This window comes from Typopeltis vanoorti, chromosome 7, assembly GCF_054136105.1.
Source record: "Typopeltis vanoorti isolate ZY-2024b chromosome 7, IOZ_Tvanoo_1.0, whole genome shotgun sequence".
Taxonomy (NCBI): domain Eukaryota; kingdom Metazoa; phylum Arthropoda; class Arachnida; order Uropygi; family Thelyphonidae; genus Typopeltis; species Typopeltis vanoorti.
The window spans coordinates 118,938,753-118,957,229 of NC_143555.1; the positions used below are offsets into that span (position 1 = coordinate 118,938,753).

Consider the following 18,477-nt stretch of genomic DNA (forward strand, 5'->3'; position numbering starts at 1 on the left):
TTCTTTTTTAATATTGATGAGGCCAGGGACTTGGGAGTGTTGGTGGTAAACTACAACATATGGAAATGGATATAGGGTTGGTGAGATGGATAGCTGGGTGGTTGATGGAGAGATATCAAAGAGTAGTTTATTCAGGAGTAGAGTCCAAAAAACGGAATGTGACTAGTGGTGTGCCACAGGGTTCTGTTCTTGGACCACTGCTGTTTAATCTGTTCATTAACAATATAGGGAATGGTCTAAGTGGGACAGTTCATTTGTTCGCTGATGATGCAAAGTTGGGTAGGGCGATAGTGAATGCAGAAGATGTCAAAGTCTTGCAAGATGACTTAGATAGATTGGAGTTCTGGACTAAGGAGAATGGATGTCAATTTAATGTGACCAAATGTAAGGTTATGCATTTCGGAGTGAAAAGATTAGCAGCAGTATACCACATTGGTGGAACTGTACTCCAAGAGATTGATGAGGCCAGGGACTTGGGAGTGTTGGTGGATAGGGAGATGAAGTTTAGGGGGCACATTGCGAAAGTAGCTAAATCAGCTCATCAACTCACTTGGTTGTTGAAAAATACCTTGACGAGCAGAGAAAAACAAGTTATTGTACCTCTGTACCGAGCCCTGATAAGACCTCATCTCGACTACTGTGCCCAGATTTGGTCACCTCGGTTCCTTCTTGATGGGGAGGAGGTTGAGAGGATCCAGAGGCGAGTGACTAAGATGATAGCAGGTCTATGGAATGAACCATATGAGAGCAGGTTGAAGATTTGTGGGTTGCAGAAACTAGTTGATAGGCGAAAAAGGGGAGATATGATTGAGACATTCAAATTGCTAAAAGGATTCTATAGGATTAATTCAGATGATATTTTTGAGATCAGGACTGGTGGTGGGAGAACTAGGGGACACCCATGGAAGCTGGGCAAGAGCGTGGTTAGCAGGGGTGTTAGAGCTGGGTTCTTTACTTTTAGAGTGGTAAATGAGTGGAATAAGCTGCCAGAGTCTGTTGTGGGTGCTATGACAGTGAGCGAGTTCAAGGCAAGGTATGATAGATACTGTGAGAATGTTGAACAGCTGTGTGAACATGATGTTTAGGGCCTCCCTCGATGAGTCTAAGGACTCCTGGAGTAGCCCGTGGTAATAATAATAATAATAATAATAATAATATTTCTTTTCTTTTATGCTTCCCTAATCATCCACTGCAAATCTCATTATCATTTTTATTATTATTATTATTCAGGCCTCCATGGAATCAAAAGACTCAATGCAGAAGGTCCTTCCTAGGAAACACAAAGTATCATATCGCTTCTTGAATTGACTGTTCTTGCTCTCACCACTCTATCAGGCAATGCATTCCATGGTTCAACCACCCCTCCATGCAAAGAAACCACTCCTCACCCTCTTGCTCATAACTTCCTTTTGCAACTTCCAGGGATGGCACCTTGTTAATATCACACCTTCCCACTGTTCCACTAAGCAAAAGAACTCCCCAGTGTCAACCCTGTAACTACAGCTCAACAGTTTAAAAGTCTCAATCATACCACCTCTTCTTCTTCTATCCACCAGACTCTACAGTCCACATTCCCTCAGCCAATCTTCACAACTAACATTGTATAGTGCTGAAACCATCTTTGTTATCTCCCACTGTACCCTTTCTACAGTTAATTTATCCCCTTCAAATCCTGGGGACCAATCTGAGAACAATAGTCTAAGTGTGGTCTGATCAGGGTCTTATACAACGGAATGATAACTCTTTTATCTCTGCAGGGTCAGCATCCTTCTCATTATTGCAGCAAGGCTCTGTGTTACCTTCACCACCTTTGCAATATGTCCCCTGAATTTCAGGCTTCTATCAACCCTCAGATCTCTTGTCTCTGCCTACTTCCTCCAGTACAGCTCCTAGAATCAAGTATGTAGCCTCTCATTGATGTATCCCAAACTTCAAGACTTTACATTTTGCTGCATTAAACCGATACCCCCATTCATTCACGCCATCTGTCTAGTTTATTCAAATCCTTTTGCAGGACTGCTGCAACTGCACTATTACTAATAACCCTTCCCAGCTTCACATCACCTGCAAACAACTGAATGTCCCCTTGCAATCCATTGACAATATCACTGATATAAACGTTAAACAATACTGGTCCCAGTACCACCCTGTGGGACTACACTTGTAACCTTCTGCCTCCTTGATATTTCCCCACCATACACAACTCTCGGATACCTATCAGACAGCCAATCCTGAATCCAGTTGACTAACCTGACATTTAAACCCATGTGCTGCAACTTAAGTATCAGCTTATCATATGGCACCCCTGTCAAATGCCTTTGCTAAATCCAAGAAAATGGCAGTATATGCTTTTCTAGTGCTCTTATAACTTTATTATAAAAGTAAATCATATTACTAAAGCAAGAACATCCCCTTAACATATCCATGTTGACTCTCACACATTACCCTCATTTGCCCAACACTGTATATGGTCCTTCACTTCAACTTTTGGTTGAAGAATTGTAATCTGCTATTGCTGCAGATAACAAATATTTCTTCACTAGCTTCTGTGGGCTATAATCATCTGCCTTATAATTCTGAATAAATTTCTTTTTCCTTGCACATCTACTCATCTAAGTCAAATTCTACATTATCCCCTCTTGCCAACCAAGAGAGACAGGATGACATCTCAAGTTACAGTCAGATCTTCTGATGCTAGAACCAAATCTGAAACTCTTGATTCTCATAATCCTCCTTCTACGTTCTGTTCTCTTATTGCTGCCTAATTTATATTACTCAGTGAAATCTCCCAAAATGATCATGCACATTGCACTTGCCAAACTAATTTTCCCAATCAATTCCTGCTCATCACTCTCTATGTTCCATTGCCTAGTATTATAACACTATTATTCAATACTGCACACCTCTAGTTCACACCATACATTCTCAAAACCATCGATGCATTTCTTTGCAAAAAGCATCCTACCATTACTTGAGATTTACTGATGCGCTCAGTACCATTCTCAGATTTTCCTTGTCTCCAGTTACACTACAATACCGAGTCATTGTCAACTGATGCTCACTTTACTTTCTGTCAATCTCTCTACTCATAACTCTCTTCTGGAAAACACTCATTTTGATCACACCACTATCTCAGTCACTGAAACTTGAGATACTGATATTGAAATCACTTAGCTCTCCATTGCCAACATTTCATGCAAACATGTACTCTCTGTTTCTTATCTGCCACATTGTTCAGTTGTTTCTCTGGTAAAAAGTCTCTTCATTGTTTCTGTTGCAAAATCTAAGATCCATTTTAGTGGTACATTAGCATTTGTAAGACATCCCAAAAATTTTCTAAGTTAATATCTCTGGCCCTTTTATGGTTTCCATTTTAAGCATCAATTCTAATCATAAATCACATTGAGTTACTCTCAGCTTTGTTTAACATGAAATTAACTTCTAAGTTTATTATTATTATTATCCTAACATCCCCATTGAGTCAAAGTCTCATCATGAAACAAAGAGCGGCATCTTTTTTTCTCCAATTATTATATCACACCTCCAGTGAGTCCAAAGACTCACCGAGGTCTGCTAAGTGCTTTGACAACAGGCTTTAGTGAATTATTCAAATCATGGAACAATTGAATATTTATGTAATTGATTAAATTTACATTACTGATATCCTTAAGAACTTAAATTATTATTATTATTATTAATATTTAGGCCTCCTCACGGAAGGTCTTTCCTAGGAAACACAAGTCTATCAAGACTCATCATGGGAGGTTCCCTCCTAGGAAACACAAAGTTTATCATACCACTCCTTAAACTCATTGACCGTTCTCGCTCTCACCACTCTATCAGGCAATGCATTCCATGGTTCAACCACCCCTCATCTGCTTGCTCACAGTTTCCTTTAATAACTTCCAGGGATGGCCCCTTGTCATCACTCCTTCCAGCTTTCAACCAAGCGAAAGAACTCCCCAGTGTCAACCCTGTAACCAACTCTCAACAGTTTAAAAGTCTCAATCATATCACCTCTCCTTCTTCTATCCACCAAACTCTGCAGTCCACACTCTCTAAGCCGATCCTCATAACTAACATTATACAGTCCTGACACTATCTTTGTCTGCCTCTGTATCCTTTCGACAGTTAATTTATCCCCTTCAAATCCTGGGGACCAAATCTGAGAACAATAGTCTAAGTGTGGTCTGATCAGGGTCTTATACAATGGAATGATAATTCTTTTATCTCTGCAGGTCAGCGTCGTTATCATTATTGCAGCGATCCATGTGTTACCTTCACCACCTTTGCAATATGTCCCTTGAGTTTCAGGTTTCTATCAATCATCAACCCCAGATCTCTTGTCGCCCCCCTTCTTCCTCCAGTATATCTCCTCCAATAAAGTATGCAGCATCACATCGATGTATACCAAACATCAAGACCTTATATTTTGCTGCACATTAAACCGATTTCCCCCATTTATTTGCCCATCTGTCTAGCTTATTCAAATCCTCTTGCATGACTACCACATCTGCACTATTACTAATAACCTTTCCCAGCTTTACATCATCCACAAACAACTGAACATCCTCCTGCAATCCACTGACAATGTCATTGATATAAAGGATAAACAATATACGTCCCAGTACTGAGCCCTGTGGGATGCTACTTGTAACCCTCTGCCTCCTTGAAATTGCCCCACCATACACAACTCTCTGAAACCTATCGGACAGCCAATCCTGAATCCAGTTGACCAACCTATCCAAACCCATGTGCTGCAACTTAAATATCAGCTTATCATGTGACACCCTGTCAAATGCCTTTGCTAAATCCAAGAAAATGGCAGTATATGCTTTTCTACTGCTCTTGTAACTTTATTATAAAAGGCTAGCATATTACTAAAGCAAGAGCACCCCCTTAACAAATCCATGTTGATTCTCACAGATAACATTACTCTCATCAGCCCAATGTTGTATATATACGGTCCCTAACTAATTTCTCCAAGATCTTCACAACTACTGATAACACACACAAACTGGTCTATAATTAGACACTTCCAGTCTGCTGCTGCCCTTATGCAATGGCACTATCTTATCTTGCTTCCATTCCCTGGGCACCTTTCCTGTAGCCAGACTTTCATTGAAAAGCCAGGTCAAAGGAGCTGTCAGTTCCTTATCACATTCTCTCAAAACTTGTGGTGAAATACCATCCAGTCCCACAACTTTACTGACATCCAGAGTACTCAGTATTTGGAACACGTTCTCCTCTTTTGCCTCTAAACCTCAAACCTGCCCTGTCCCTCTAGTATTAAAATTTACTCCTCCAGGATGAAATACACCAATAAAGTGCTCATTGAACAATTCCACTATGTCCTCTGCATCAGTCACTCTATTCCCATTTTTATCCCACAATGTCATTCTTCCACAGTCATTTCTCCTCCTACTGGCCACATAGCTAAAAAATTCCCTAGGATTTTCTTTGGATCTTAGGGCCAATCTCTTCTTATATTCCAGTTTTGCCCTCCTTACCATACTAGTCACTCTCCTGGCCTGTGTCTTATATACTTCATGCATCTACTCTTCATCTGTCTCCTTATATCTCTTCCATAGCCTCTTTTTCACATGCAGCTCCTGTTTAAAATTGTTTGTCATACATTTTACACCAAATTGTGTACTCTTCTTCACTTGTGGAATACAGCTTACTATTGCTGCTAACAAATATTCCTTCACAATTTCCAAAGCACCTGGCCTTCCAATTCCTCCCTCCATGAAACTTCCCTTATATATATCTTATAACTAATAGTCTTATAACTAACTAGTGAAACCATATTAAGCAATTTCTAACATTTTAACCAATAACTAATTCAAACACATATTGCAATTTGTGTTTTATTTATGCCAGCCTGGCTGGCCGAGTGGTTAGCTTGTCCGCTCTCCAGTCAAAAGGCTGGGGGTTCGAATCCCGCTGTGGGCATGGATGTTTGTGATTGTCTGTGGAAATACCACAGACAATGTGGTATTTCCACATTGTCTGTGGTATGTCTGTGGTATGGTGTACCACAGACATACCACAGATATGTATGGTATTGTCTGTGGTATGGTGTACCACATTGTCTGTGGTACACCATCACCATCTACCGCCAACCGCCACACTGTGGCGGTTGGCGGTAGATGGTGATGGTGTAGTTGCGGTCAATTGGTGGATTGTGAGTGGTGGAAGAAGATGGAGAGTAAATGCACTCCCTCGATGAGTATTTGGACTCCCTGGAGGTGACTAATAATAATAATAATTTTTTGTTGCAAAAAAGGCTCTTTCATACAGTTGAAGTCTTAAATACTTAACCAGATCACAAACATTTTGAATATTTTCTTTAAATCATGAGATTTTGCTAATTTAAATTCATTTATATTTGTTAACTTCAAGTTCTTATTCTTCGTTAGTCATTGTCTGAGAAATCAGCAGCCTTCATTTTCATTAAAAGTTGTTTTTTCTGATAGTGAATATCACAAATGGCTCACTGTATGATTAAGACAAAAGGCATGCAAAAACTGGTGAATCCTGACCATAATTGACCATGATGTTAGCACCATCACTAGTTGATTCAACAATATGCTTCTCAATTCATTATTAAAAATTATGGAAACTACTGTGTTATAGTAAAACTTCAGTTTAATATAAACCAAAATAATGATTCAACATTTTGACTTTCACATTAAGGTCATCATCTGGAGTAGACAGTATGTACAGAGAAACAAGTTACGTTACAATCTACATGATATGCTAAAGTCACAGTAATTTGGTCAACCATTAAAACTACTGGCCTGACCTCTGGTAGAAAAAAAAAAATGCATACTACATCAAAGCTAAAATCCTGTTGTTATTATTATATTTGGTTACAAACTTTAAGAACCATGAACAAGAGAGATGACGAGTGACCAACCACATGAAAGCAATGGTCATGCGATCAGTCTATCTAGCCACACCTTAAATAACAGTGAACTTTCACTACTTAATAAAGGCTTACATTTCACAGTATTACCTAGAAATGTTAATAAACTGGATGTTATATACCACACACAAAGAGGCATTAAATTTCTTCCAAATAATATAGCAGATAAAATTCATTTAGAAATCAGCAATGTTTGAATTATTATTATTTTATTTGACACAAAAGATATAGCGATCTCACCAAAACAGAACTAGCAGCCAAGTTGTTAAAAGCTAATAAGGATATATTCGTAACAAAAACCGACAAATGTAATACCATGGTACATTGATCAAATGAATCAATAAGTCTCTGATAGCAGCATTAATCAGCTTGCAAAATATGATCTACCAGGATTAAAAGAAAACTGACAGACTTACTTAAGTCTGTCACTTCTTGGCTATCAAATACTGTTAAAAAACTGTTACCACATTATGCTTGCTCTTCCAAATATATGGGATTCCCAAAGTACACAAACATAACATTCTACTTCAGCCAATAGTTGAAGGTAATAATTAGACAGCCCTAATTATTACCTAGCCAACATTTGAGGAGTTGATAGGTCATTCCCCCCTCCTATATAAAGAACACACAATATTTCATAAACAAAATTAAAAACATAGCACTCAGCAAAGATGAATTATTAATTAGTTTGATATTTTTGTGCTTTTCACAAATGTCCCAATCAATAGAACAAATTTCCACTCAGTGTTATAGCTCTCTTTGCCCATGTACTACATTCTGATTACTTCATGTGACAAAATAATTTTTACCTATAAAAAGAAGGTACAGCCATGGACTCACCATGATTGTCCCCCCCCCCCACCACCACAATTATCAGCTTTAATATGGAAGCCTTTGAGCAATGTGCTCTAGATTCTTTTACTTTAAAACTTACAGCTTAGATATGTTGATGATGTTTTTGTTATCTGGCCACAACACGGGCAAAGGATACACTGGCAACAACATGGCCAGTGTATCCTTTCCTGGATACACTGGCCACACATCTTCCCTCAGGCATTCTATCTTTCACTATCTACCACAAGCCCACACATAACAGCCAATATATACATGCTAACTCTTATCACCACCCTTCATAAGAAATTGAAGTCATTAACACCCTAAAAAAACGGAGCTATAACAATTTTCTCTAATGAACAAGCTCTTAAACAAGAATTACAAATGATTAGCAATACATTTATAAACAATGACTATAGCAAAAATACCATCAATAACATTCTTCATAAAACTTCATCAAAAAATGCACATAATATACCGCATTTTCCGGTGTATAAGACGCACTTTTTTACCTTAAAAATTCATCTTAAAAATGGGGTGCGTCTTATATAATGAAGGTAAAGATTGTTTCCTCTTTTCAAAGTCATACACACTCCCTTTTATGTTCCAAGATCTTTGTAGGCGGTTAATGGTGCAATCAAATTGATGCGTGACCTTCACGTGACTTCTAGCATGTCATTGGCTAAGAACGGAGGGCCCCTATTCAAGTTTCATAATATCTTATCCGAGTAATCAGTTACCGATGTTTATCAGTATTGAGTTGACGTGTTGAGATATTTTGTGTTCAGTTTGATATTTGGCTATAGATTTTAGTGATGGAAAAAAACAGGCGACATTCATATACTTCAAGTTACAAAATGCAGGTTGTAAAATATGCGGAAGAACATGGGAATAAGGAAGCTGAAAGACATTTTGGACCTCCGCCTACAGAAAAAATGATTAGAACTTGGCTTGGGCAGAAGGAGATTTTGTACAATTTGCATAAAGAAAAGCACGCAGAATGTGGAAAAATTGTGAAGTGGCCAGAACTAGAGACCGAAGTTTTGAAATGGATGCAAGAAAATCAGCAAAATGGCATTGCCATTTCAATAAAAATGATTCGTACACATGCAGTCAAACTAGCCTGTGAGCATAACATTGAAGATTTTAAAGGTGGTGCATCATGGTGTTACCGTTTCATGAAACGCAGTGGACTTTGTATGCATACAAAAATGAGTCAAAAAATGCCAAAAGAATATGAAGACAAAAGTATTTCTATATTATAAGAAATTAATGATGATAGAGAAGAGTCAGATGACAGTGACATGGGTTTTGCAGGTTTCTGAAAGGTCAGTTTACTATTAAAAATTACCTATTATTTTATCCATTTTTTTTTTAAAATCATACTTTAAAGTTTAGGTTTTTTCCAGAAAATTGTATTAAATTTCTTGGGTGTGTCTTATACATAGGAGCGTCTTATACACCGGAAAATACGGTAGATTACAGTAATACAGAAATGACACTTCCAGAACAGATTGCCAAAGCATCTTTATAGCCAGCTACACTCTGTCCTAGTTTGAATACACTGTTAGTTACGCATATATAGTCAGTTGCTGCTACAAGGCCAGGGGAACGAAAAGAATCAGTGCCATGTAGAAATTTATACTGCTACTAAGTGTAAAAAGTAATTACTTATATAAATAGCCAAAATGCTTCTTTGCTCTTTTGGCTCTTGATCGAAGCCATTTTATTTTAGTAATTACTTTTACGCACCAACGAAGAATTCATTTATGAAAAATGCATTGCTCTGACATTTTGAGTTCTTAGTACTGAACGAGAGTTTTTGCTCTCTTAAGGTTTCTACCTGATCTCTGAGGAGAACCAACCAGTTTTTGAAGCAGCTGTCAGGTGAGTGAAACCTTATCAAAATGGATCAATAAAAGGTGAATATATAGATGCTTGGGCAGCGCCTATGTCTTCTAAATGTTCCATACTAAGGCAACTCATGAATCCAGGAAATATATTTCTGTAAGCTCTCTAGTCAACTTACATTATGAAACTTTCATAGTTTCTACAATTGGCTTCGAAATAATGCTGGATCTATTATCTTGACTCATATAATTATACATTGCTGAACTGAAGCCTTTTGGCTCTTTATTTTAATAATGAATCATTACATTTTTCTACATTACGGTTTCTACACATTCGGCTTTTATTATTATTATTATGAGAGACCTCAAGGGAGTCAGACACTCATCGAGGGAGGCCACATACTACACAAACCAGCTATCATACTTATTCTTGAATTCATTCACACTGCTTGCATTCACAACATCCATTCCAATCATGCACCACCCGCTGAGAGAAAAATCTAGCCCTTATTCCCTTCTTGATGGCCTTCATTCTCAGCTTCCAAGGATGCCCTCTCATCCTTTCCCCACCCAACATTAAACTGAAAAATCCCATCAATTGAAATCCTGTATGACCCTTTCAGCAGTTTGTAAGTCTCAACCATATCGCCCCTCTTTCTCCCTGTTTGCTAGTGTCTGCAGTCTACAAATTCTCAATCTATCTTCATAATCAGTATTCCACAATCAATCCTGATATCATTTTTAACACTAGCCTTTGTACTCTCTCTCTAATATATCAGAATCACAACAGGATCCAGGAGACCAGACCTGTGCACAATAGTCCAAGTGATGTCTTATCAAGGCCTTGTAAAGAGGCAAAATAACATCCTTATCTTTACATGTGAACGTTCGTTTCAGCATTGCAATTATCTTTTGAGTTTTGTATTTGCAATCTTTGCCACATGGCCCCTAAACTTCAACTTCCTATCTATTAACACTCCAAGATCAGTTTCTTCTAGCCTAATCCCAACAATATAATATGACGCTGGATATGTAATCATGCCGAAGTGGATGACTTTACATTTACTGACATTGAATGCTGACTGACATTCATTTTCCCATGCCCACAATTCCAGCCTATTCAAATCATTCTGCAAAGACTGCATATCAGCAGCATTCCTGATTACCCTCCCTATATTTGTATCGTCAGCAAATAACTGTATGTTGCTTGTCAAATCCTTTCCAATATCATTAATGTACAGATTGAATAACAGTGGACCAAGAACTTTTAGTTATGTAATGATTCATATTAACTGCTTATTGTATATTTGTTTGTTCTTCCTAACCCAGAATATTCTAAGCCACTAGAATATGTGTCAAAACTAGTAGGTTTAATTAAATAACTATTACAACCTATAAACACAGTGTTAATTATTTTTTTTTACTCTAGATATTTTATGAAAAACCTCTTTAAGGTTAATCCTATAACAACCCCTTACTAACTTGTACATCTCTATCCTATCAGCCCTCTTCCTCCTATCCACTAGACCATCCCCCAAATTGCATAATCTCAAATTTCCTTCATATTCAGCATTCTGGAGATTATTATTATTACACCAAGATCTCATGGAATCAAAGACTCATTTGGTAGGTCCTTATCACACACACACACACAGCTCATCATACCATGCCTTGAACACATTCAAACTCCTTGCAGACAACACACTCTCAGGCAAGGCTTGCCAATCATTTACAACTCTGCACGAAAAAAACCTCTCTCTCACTCCGTTACTCACACCTTATTTATAGTTTCCAGGGATGACCTCTGGTTCTCCACTGATCTCCCACTATTTTCTGTAGAACTTCTCCAGCATTGATATTATAACAACCCCTTACCAACTTGTAGGTCTCTATCATATATCCCCCTATTCCTCCTGTCCACCAGACACTGCAAATTGCATCTTCTCAATCTTTCCTCATACTCGACATTCCAGAGGTGTTGGAAACTACCTTAGTCAGTCGCCTTTGTACCCTTTCCAACATCTCTTCGTCCTTCTGAAAACCAGGTGACCAAATCTAGGCACAATAGTCCATGTGTGGCCTAATAAAACCCTTATACAAAGGAACAAGAATCTCCCTACATCCACACATCAGTGTTCTCCACATCATTCCCAGAATTTGTGTTGTCTTCACAATTGTGGCTGTGTGTCACCTCAATTTCAAATCATTATCCATCCTTACCCCAGATCTCTTATTTCTTCCACCTGCAACAATATATCCTCACCAAGCATAAATTCTGCATCAAATTCTGCATCCCATCTTTGTTTTCTAAATTTTAAAACCTTACATTTTGCAACATTGAACTCGCATCCCCATTTCCGTGCCCAATCACTCAAGTGCTTCCGTGCCCAATTTATTCAAGTCTTCTTGTAAAGCCACAACATCTTCACTACTCTTCATAGCTCCTCCCAACTTTGCATCATCTGCAAAAATGAATATCTCCATCCAAATCTTCACCTATATCATTAATATACAAGTTAAACAGTAATAGCCCTAAAACAGACCCCTGAGGCACTCCACTACTGACTTTCCTTTTCCTGGATATCGCACACACCCCATACACAACTTGTTGATACCTATCAGATAGCCAGTCTCCAATCCAATGCACTAATCTAATATCCAACCCCATCTGCTCTAGTTTGACTATCAATTTATCATGAGGTACTATATCAAAAGCCTTTGCAAAATCCAAGTATATTACTGTGTATCCTTCTCCTCTGTCCAAGGAAGCAGTCACTTTATTGTAATAAGTAAGTAGATTACTAAAACATGACCCCCCCCCCCTTTAGCAAATCCATGCTGTCCATCGAAGATAATACCATTGTTGTCAACCCAACTCTTGATCCTAGTTCTCATAAGCTTCTCTAACAACTTAACCACGACACCTGACATGCAGATAGGCCTATAATTTATTGCTTGAGTTCGATTACCTTCTTTATGAAGTGACACAATCTTGCCTTCCTTCCACTTCTTAGGAACTTCACCAAGTGCAAGACTCATATTAAAAAATATGTCAAGGCAGGTGTCAACTCCCTGGCACATTCCTTCAGAATGCGTGGTGATATATTATCAAGTCCAACAGCCTTATTAACATCTAGTTTACTGAACTCCTCATACACCTCTTGGTCACTTACAGTCAGTCTCTCCTCCCCATCATCTACTGCTCTCAATCTCTCTATGTAGTCAAATTCACAAGATTGAAAGACCTTTATGAACTGCTCATTAAGTATCTCCACCACACATTTTGCAACAGCTGTCTTTATACCATTATCTCCTATCAATGTCATCCTTCCATAATCATTCTTTCTTTTGCTGGCTAAATATAGAAAGAACTCCTTAAGATGATTTTTGGCTTCATTCGTTAACTGCTGTTCATACCTCTCTTTAGCTACCCTCACCAACCAAGTCACCCTCCTTGTCTGGTCTTTGTAGACTTCATGGAATAGGTTATTTCCACTTCTCTTATGCTGCCTCCACAATGCCCTTTTTCTCTGTATCGCATGCTTAATCTCTTTATTCATCCATCTCACACCTACCTTATTTAACCTTCTCACCCTTGGAATACATTTTGACATTGCATCTACTAGATAGTTTTTGAAAATCCCCCAAGCTGCAGTGATCTGTTTTCCAGCTAACTCCTCATTCCATGTTACACCCGCAAGCTGTCTCCTGACCTCTTCATAATCACCCCCCCCCTTTGTAGTTCCACATATACCCTTTTCTCACAGAGGTCCTCACACTGCTGGCAACCACCCAGGTAATCACCGCATGATCACTCTCACCAATTGGTGGATGATTTGACACCTCATTTATAATTACATCCTCTGATGAGATGAACCAAATTCAAGACATTCAATCCTCGCATGCCCTCTGTTACATACTGTCTGAGGTAGTTATCCCTCAAAAACTCAAGAAACTAATTTTCATTATTTCCAGTTGCTATCTCATCATTCCAGTCTATATTGCCATAATTAAAATCACCCATAATGATAAACCTTTTCTTATTTGCTTGGCTAATTTGATTATACATTTCATTATCACCACCATCCACATTATCTGGTCTATAACAACATCCAACCAAGCATTTGATTCCATTGACCTGTATCTCACACCATACTGCCTGAAAAACCACTGGCACTATTTCCCTCTTGCATCTCTACTTTGTATGGACATACCTCTTCCTCTATCATCAATAGCACTCCCCCTCCCTTTTTACCCCTTCTATCCTCATGAAACACATTATACCCTTCCATCTCTATTCCTGTCAGGATGTTTTCCTCTTCCAACCATGTCTCACTTATTCCGACAATCTCTGGGTGAACTAACGCAATTAATGCAACCATTTCATCTGCCTTGTTTCTTATACTTCTAGCATTTGTATGCAAACACAACAGCTCATTTCTGGATCTACAGCTAGTTCCACTGATACCACTCACTCGATGTGAGCTCTCCATGCTCGCCTGTGGCCATTTCCCTTTCTGCTTCTTCATTTTAAAATCCTTTTCAATTCCAACTGTTTCCTCTTGATCCCAGGTCGTCCCATTTCTTTCCTCTCTACACATGCCTTCACCTCCTCTCGGAGCATCCACCTTTCTTACGCTGTGTACCCCTGTCTACCGTGATCCTATCCGTTTCCCTGCTCCTCTTGCACACACCCATTCTCTCATTTTCTATACTCATACCACTCACTTCCTCATTCATAACCACCTCTTCAATCTCTCCTGCTCTTCCACATTACTTCCCGCTTGATCTGATTCATTTTCTCTCACTCTACTCACTTTTCTACCTTTCTGCAGCAGTCACTCCAAGCGACTCACACCATAACCACTCAAATGCAGTCCATTGTTGCTCCCATACAGTTCACTGCTTCCTTCAAACTCATTCCACACATTAACAAACTGCACTTCCGTCTCCTCACACATTTCAGCCAGCATATCATTCATAATCCTTGCTCTCTGCCTCATCTCACCACATTGATACTTAGGCAACACGCTGACCACCCTTCTTGTCACACTATTCTCTTTTATCCTTCTAAGCCGCCTGTTGTCCATTCTGATGTTCTCTTTGTCCTGTGTCAAATCATTCATATTGATTAAAATCATCAGCTCCTTTGCTCGCTCCCTCCTCGTATCCAATGCCTCAATCACTCTACTTATTTTACCACCTGGAAAACATACCTTATGCATCCTATCATCCAGCACACCTTTAAAGTCGCCATACAATGCCAGTTGCTCATCTTTCGTTAACTCTTTCGTGCCATCATGATTTGTTTTAATATTTTTTACCCGAATTTTCTTAATTTCATTCCACATCCATTTTATCTCTTTCCTCATCCAATCCAATTGAACTTCCGAATTTCGCGCTACATTCTCTCTATCAATCAATCTTTCTAATTTTCACTCTCGACCCCCCCCCTTCTCACTTTCACTTTCGTTCATCCTTCTGTGCTTCCGTACTTTCGGTCCAACATGCGTCCAACTTTCTCTATCAGTCATTCATGATTTGTTTTAATATTTTTTACCCGAATTTTCTTAATATTCATTCTGCATCCATTTTATCTCTTTCCTCATCCAATCCAATTGAACTTCCGAATTTCGCGTCACATTCTCTCTATCATTCAATCTTTCTAATTTTCACTCTCGAACCCCCTCTTCTCACTTTCACTTTCGTTCATCCTTCTGTGCTTCCATACTTTCGGTCGAACATGCATCCAACTTTCTCTATCAGTCATTCTTTCGATTTTTTCTACTTTTGATTCCTGCATCATTCCATTTCCAGTTTCATTCGTTCTCTCAATTTCGTTTCCTTCCGCCACTCTCGCCTCACTTTCGTCCTTTTTAACATCCGTTACAATTTTTATATCACTCGTTTTCTTTTTTACTGATTTTTTAACATTATTTCGCCTCTCTTTCACACCATCCTACCGTTTCGATCGTGCACTCATTTTCCCCGCGACACATTCTGTACTAACACTTTCTGTCATGAATTTCATATTTGCATTCATCAATTCCTCGTTCAGGTCGCACTTCTCACACACCATATTTCCATCTGCCCTAAACATCCACAAATCATTTATGTAATCGAAAGAATACATATAGCACACCTCACACTTAACAAAACGACTAAAGTCTAAATGAAAATCATGGAATGACAAAGCTGCTGCCATTTTTTTCTGCTGGTTACTACTCTAAGGTCTAATAACGAATTCATAATTAAGTTTAGGTAAATGAAAATCCTCCACACTAATAATACTGCTAGCACACAACTTTTCCAGCAGCTGTTACTCAAACAAATACTCATATATACTTAATTATTTCAAGAATACTTATCTCAATCCGGAGCTCTTCTTACACATGTCCGCCACGCTTCACTCATGTATGTCCTCTCAAAAAGATCATAAATTATTTTGATCAATTGCTTCTGGACCTTCTCCAACATCTGTTCATCCTTTTGAAAATGAGGTGACCAAATGTGTGCACAGTAATCCATGTAATCCATATGTGGCCTGGTAATAGCCTTATACAATGGAACCAGAATCTCCTTACTTCTACAAGTCAGTGTCCTCTGCATTATTACCAGAATTTGTTGTGTTGTCCACACACTTTTGGCAATTTTAGATCCTTATCCACCATCACCCCAAGATCTCTTATTTGATCCACCTCCAACAATATATCATAACCAATAGTAAATTCTACATCCTGTTTTTATTTTCCAAATTTTAAAGTTTTACATTTTGCAACATTGAACTAGTATCCTTATTTCTGCATTCATTCACTCAATCTATTCAAGTTTTCTTGTAAGCCACAACATCTACTCTACTCCTCATAGTTTGTCCCAACTTAGCATCATCTGCAAACAGCAACGGCCCTAAAACCGCCACCTGCACACCACTAGTGATTTTCTTCTTCTGGGATATTACTCCCACATACACAACTTCTTGATACCTATCAGCCAATCTCCAATCCAATGCAGTAGTCTAATATCCAATCCCCATCTGCTCTAGTTTGACTATCAACTAAAAAATAAATTTTGTGTGACGATACTGCATTCCCCCCTTTTTATGGGAGTTCACGGTACCATCTAGTCCCCCCAAATTTTATCCGAGCTCTGAAACTGGCATAGGCTGACGAATCAGACCTATGGCTGGGTCAGTATTCCTGACTGTAATCCGTGTGTCCTCAGACCGGTTTGCCTGCTTGCGGGATGAAAAACACCAGATAAACTGGTGGAAAAAACCCTGCTGTCCAAGCACAAGACCGGCTAACTTAGTTATGCTGAGGAAGATCCTTAAACTCCTCATGTCGGCGATGGGAATCGAACCCAGAACATTCCTTCCCCAGGCATATGGTTGCAAAGCGCAAAGCCACTAGGCTAACCGTGCGGACTACTATCAACTTGTCATGTAGCAATCTATCAAAAGCCTTTGCAAAGTCTAAGTATACTACTGTGTATCCATCTCCTTATTATAATAAGTAAGTAGATTACTAAAACATGACCTCCTTTTAGAAAGTCCATGCTGTGCATCAAAGATAATACCATTGTTGTCAACCCAATTCTGGATACTGTTTTCACGCCTCTCTAACACTAACCACATCATTTGACACACAGATAGACTTTAACCACAATAGCTGACACACAGATCAGACAATAATTTGATGCCTGAAAGGCGCAATCCTGCCTTTCCTCCACTTCTTTGAAACTTAACCCAATGTGAGACTCATATTAAACATATATATCAAGACAGATGTCAACTTCCTGGCACATTCTTTCACAATATGCAATGACATACATCTAGTTCCACAGCCTTATTAATATCAAGTTTGCTTAATTTCCCCTATACACCTTCCTCACTCAGTCTCTCTCCTTCTCCTCATCCACTGCTCTCAAACTCTCCATTTTGTCACATTCTTATGAACTGCTCATTAAATATATCAACTATATCCTTAACAGCAGTTGCTGTTATACCATGTTTTCCAACCAATACCATCCTGCCATAATTGTTCTTATTTCTGCTGGCTACATATCGAATCCTGGGATTTTTTTTTTTTTTTTTGGCTTCATTAGTCATTTGTCCCATCTACCACTACCAACTCTTTTGTTTGTTTAGTTCTTGTATCCAATGTCTCAATCACTGTATTAATTTCACCTCCAGGAAAACAAACTTTTTGTGAATCTTCTTGTTTACCACACCTCTAATAATCAAATCACCATACAATACTACTTGTGGGTCTTTCGTTACCACTTTCATACTGACATCATTTGTTTTCGTCTTCTTCACTCTTCCATACTTATCTACAATTCACTTCATTTCATTCAACATCTCTCTCTCAGTTCTTGCCTTATCTTCACCAACTCATCTTTCAAACTTTGCATCCTTTTTTTTTTTTTTTTGCTATTCACTCTTCCTATTTTATTACCAGTTACACACACTTGTTAACAGAGAAATCCTCTGGAAAAATATGGCATACCAAATAAGATAATTAATGTTATCAAACAAATGTATGAAAACAGTAGATTCTGAGTTCTGGTACAGAACTCCAAGACAGAAGCTTTTCCCATTGTAACTGGAGTTCGACAAGGATGTGTATTGTCCAGCCTACTTTTCAATATTGTGATAGACTGGGTTATGATCAAAACCACGAAAACCAAAGCTGACTTAATATTCAACATTCTCCCTCCCATGTGTCCTCTCCTCCTTCCAATCTCTGTTCCCATAGTTGAAATACTCCATAATAATTACCCAGCCTCCACACATTAAGCTTATTTGCCAATGCATACTATCACCCCATCATCTTTTCAATCTATAGCAGCAACCAACTACGT

General features: G+C 38.6%; 1 protein-coding gene across 1 annotated transcript in view; it reads right to left on the bottom strand.

Annotated features, from left to right (window-relative positions):
- Positions 1-18,477, bottom strand: part of Dhc36C (Dynein heavy chain at 36C) — a 1,350,914-nt gene that overhangs the window by 169,811 nt on the left and 1,162,626 nt on the right. Inside the window, 1 exon segment of the mRNA XM_090395101.1 lies at positions 13,191-13,203. Coding sequence (XP_090251227.1) covers positions 13,191-13,203 — 13 coding nt within the window.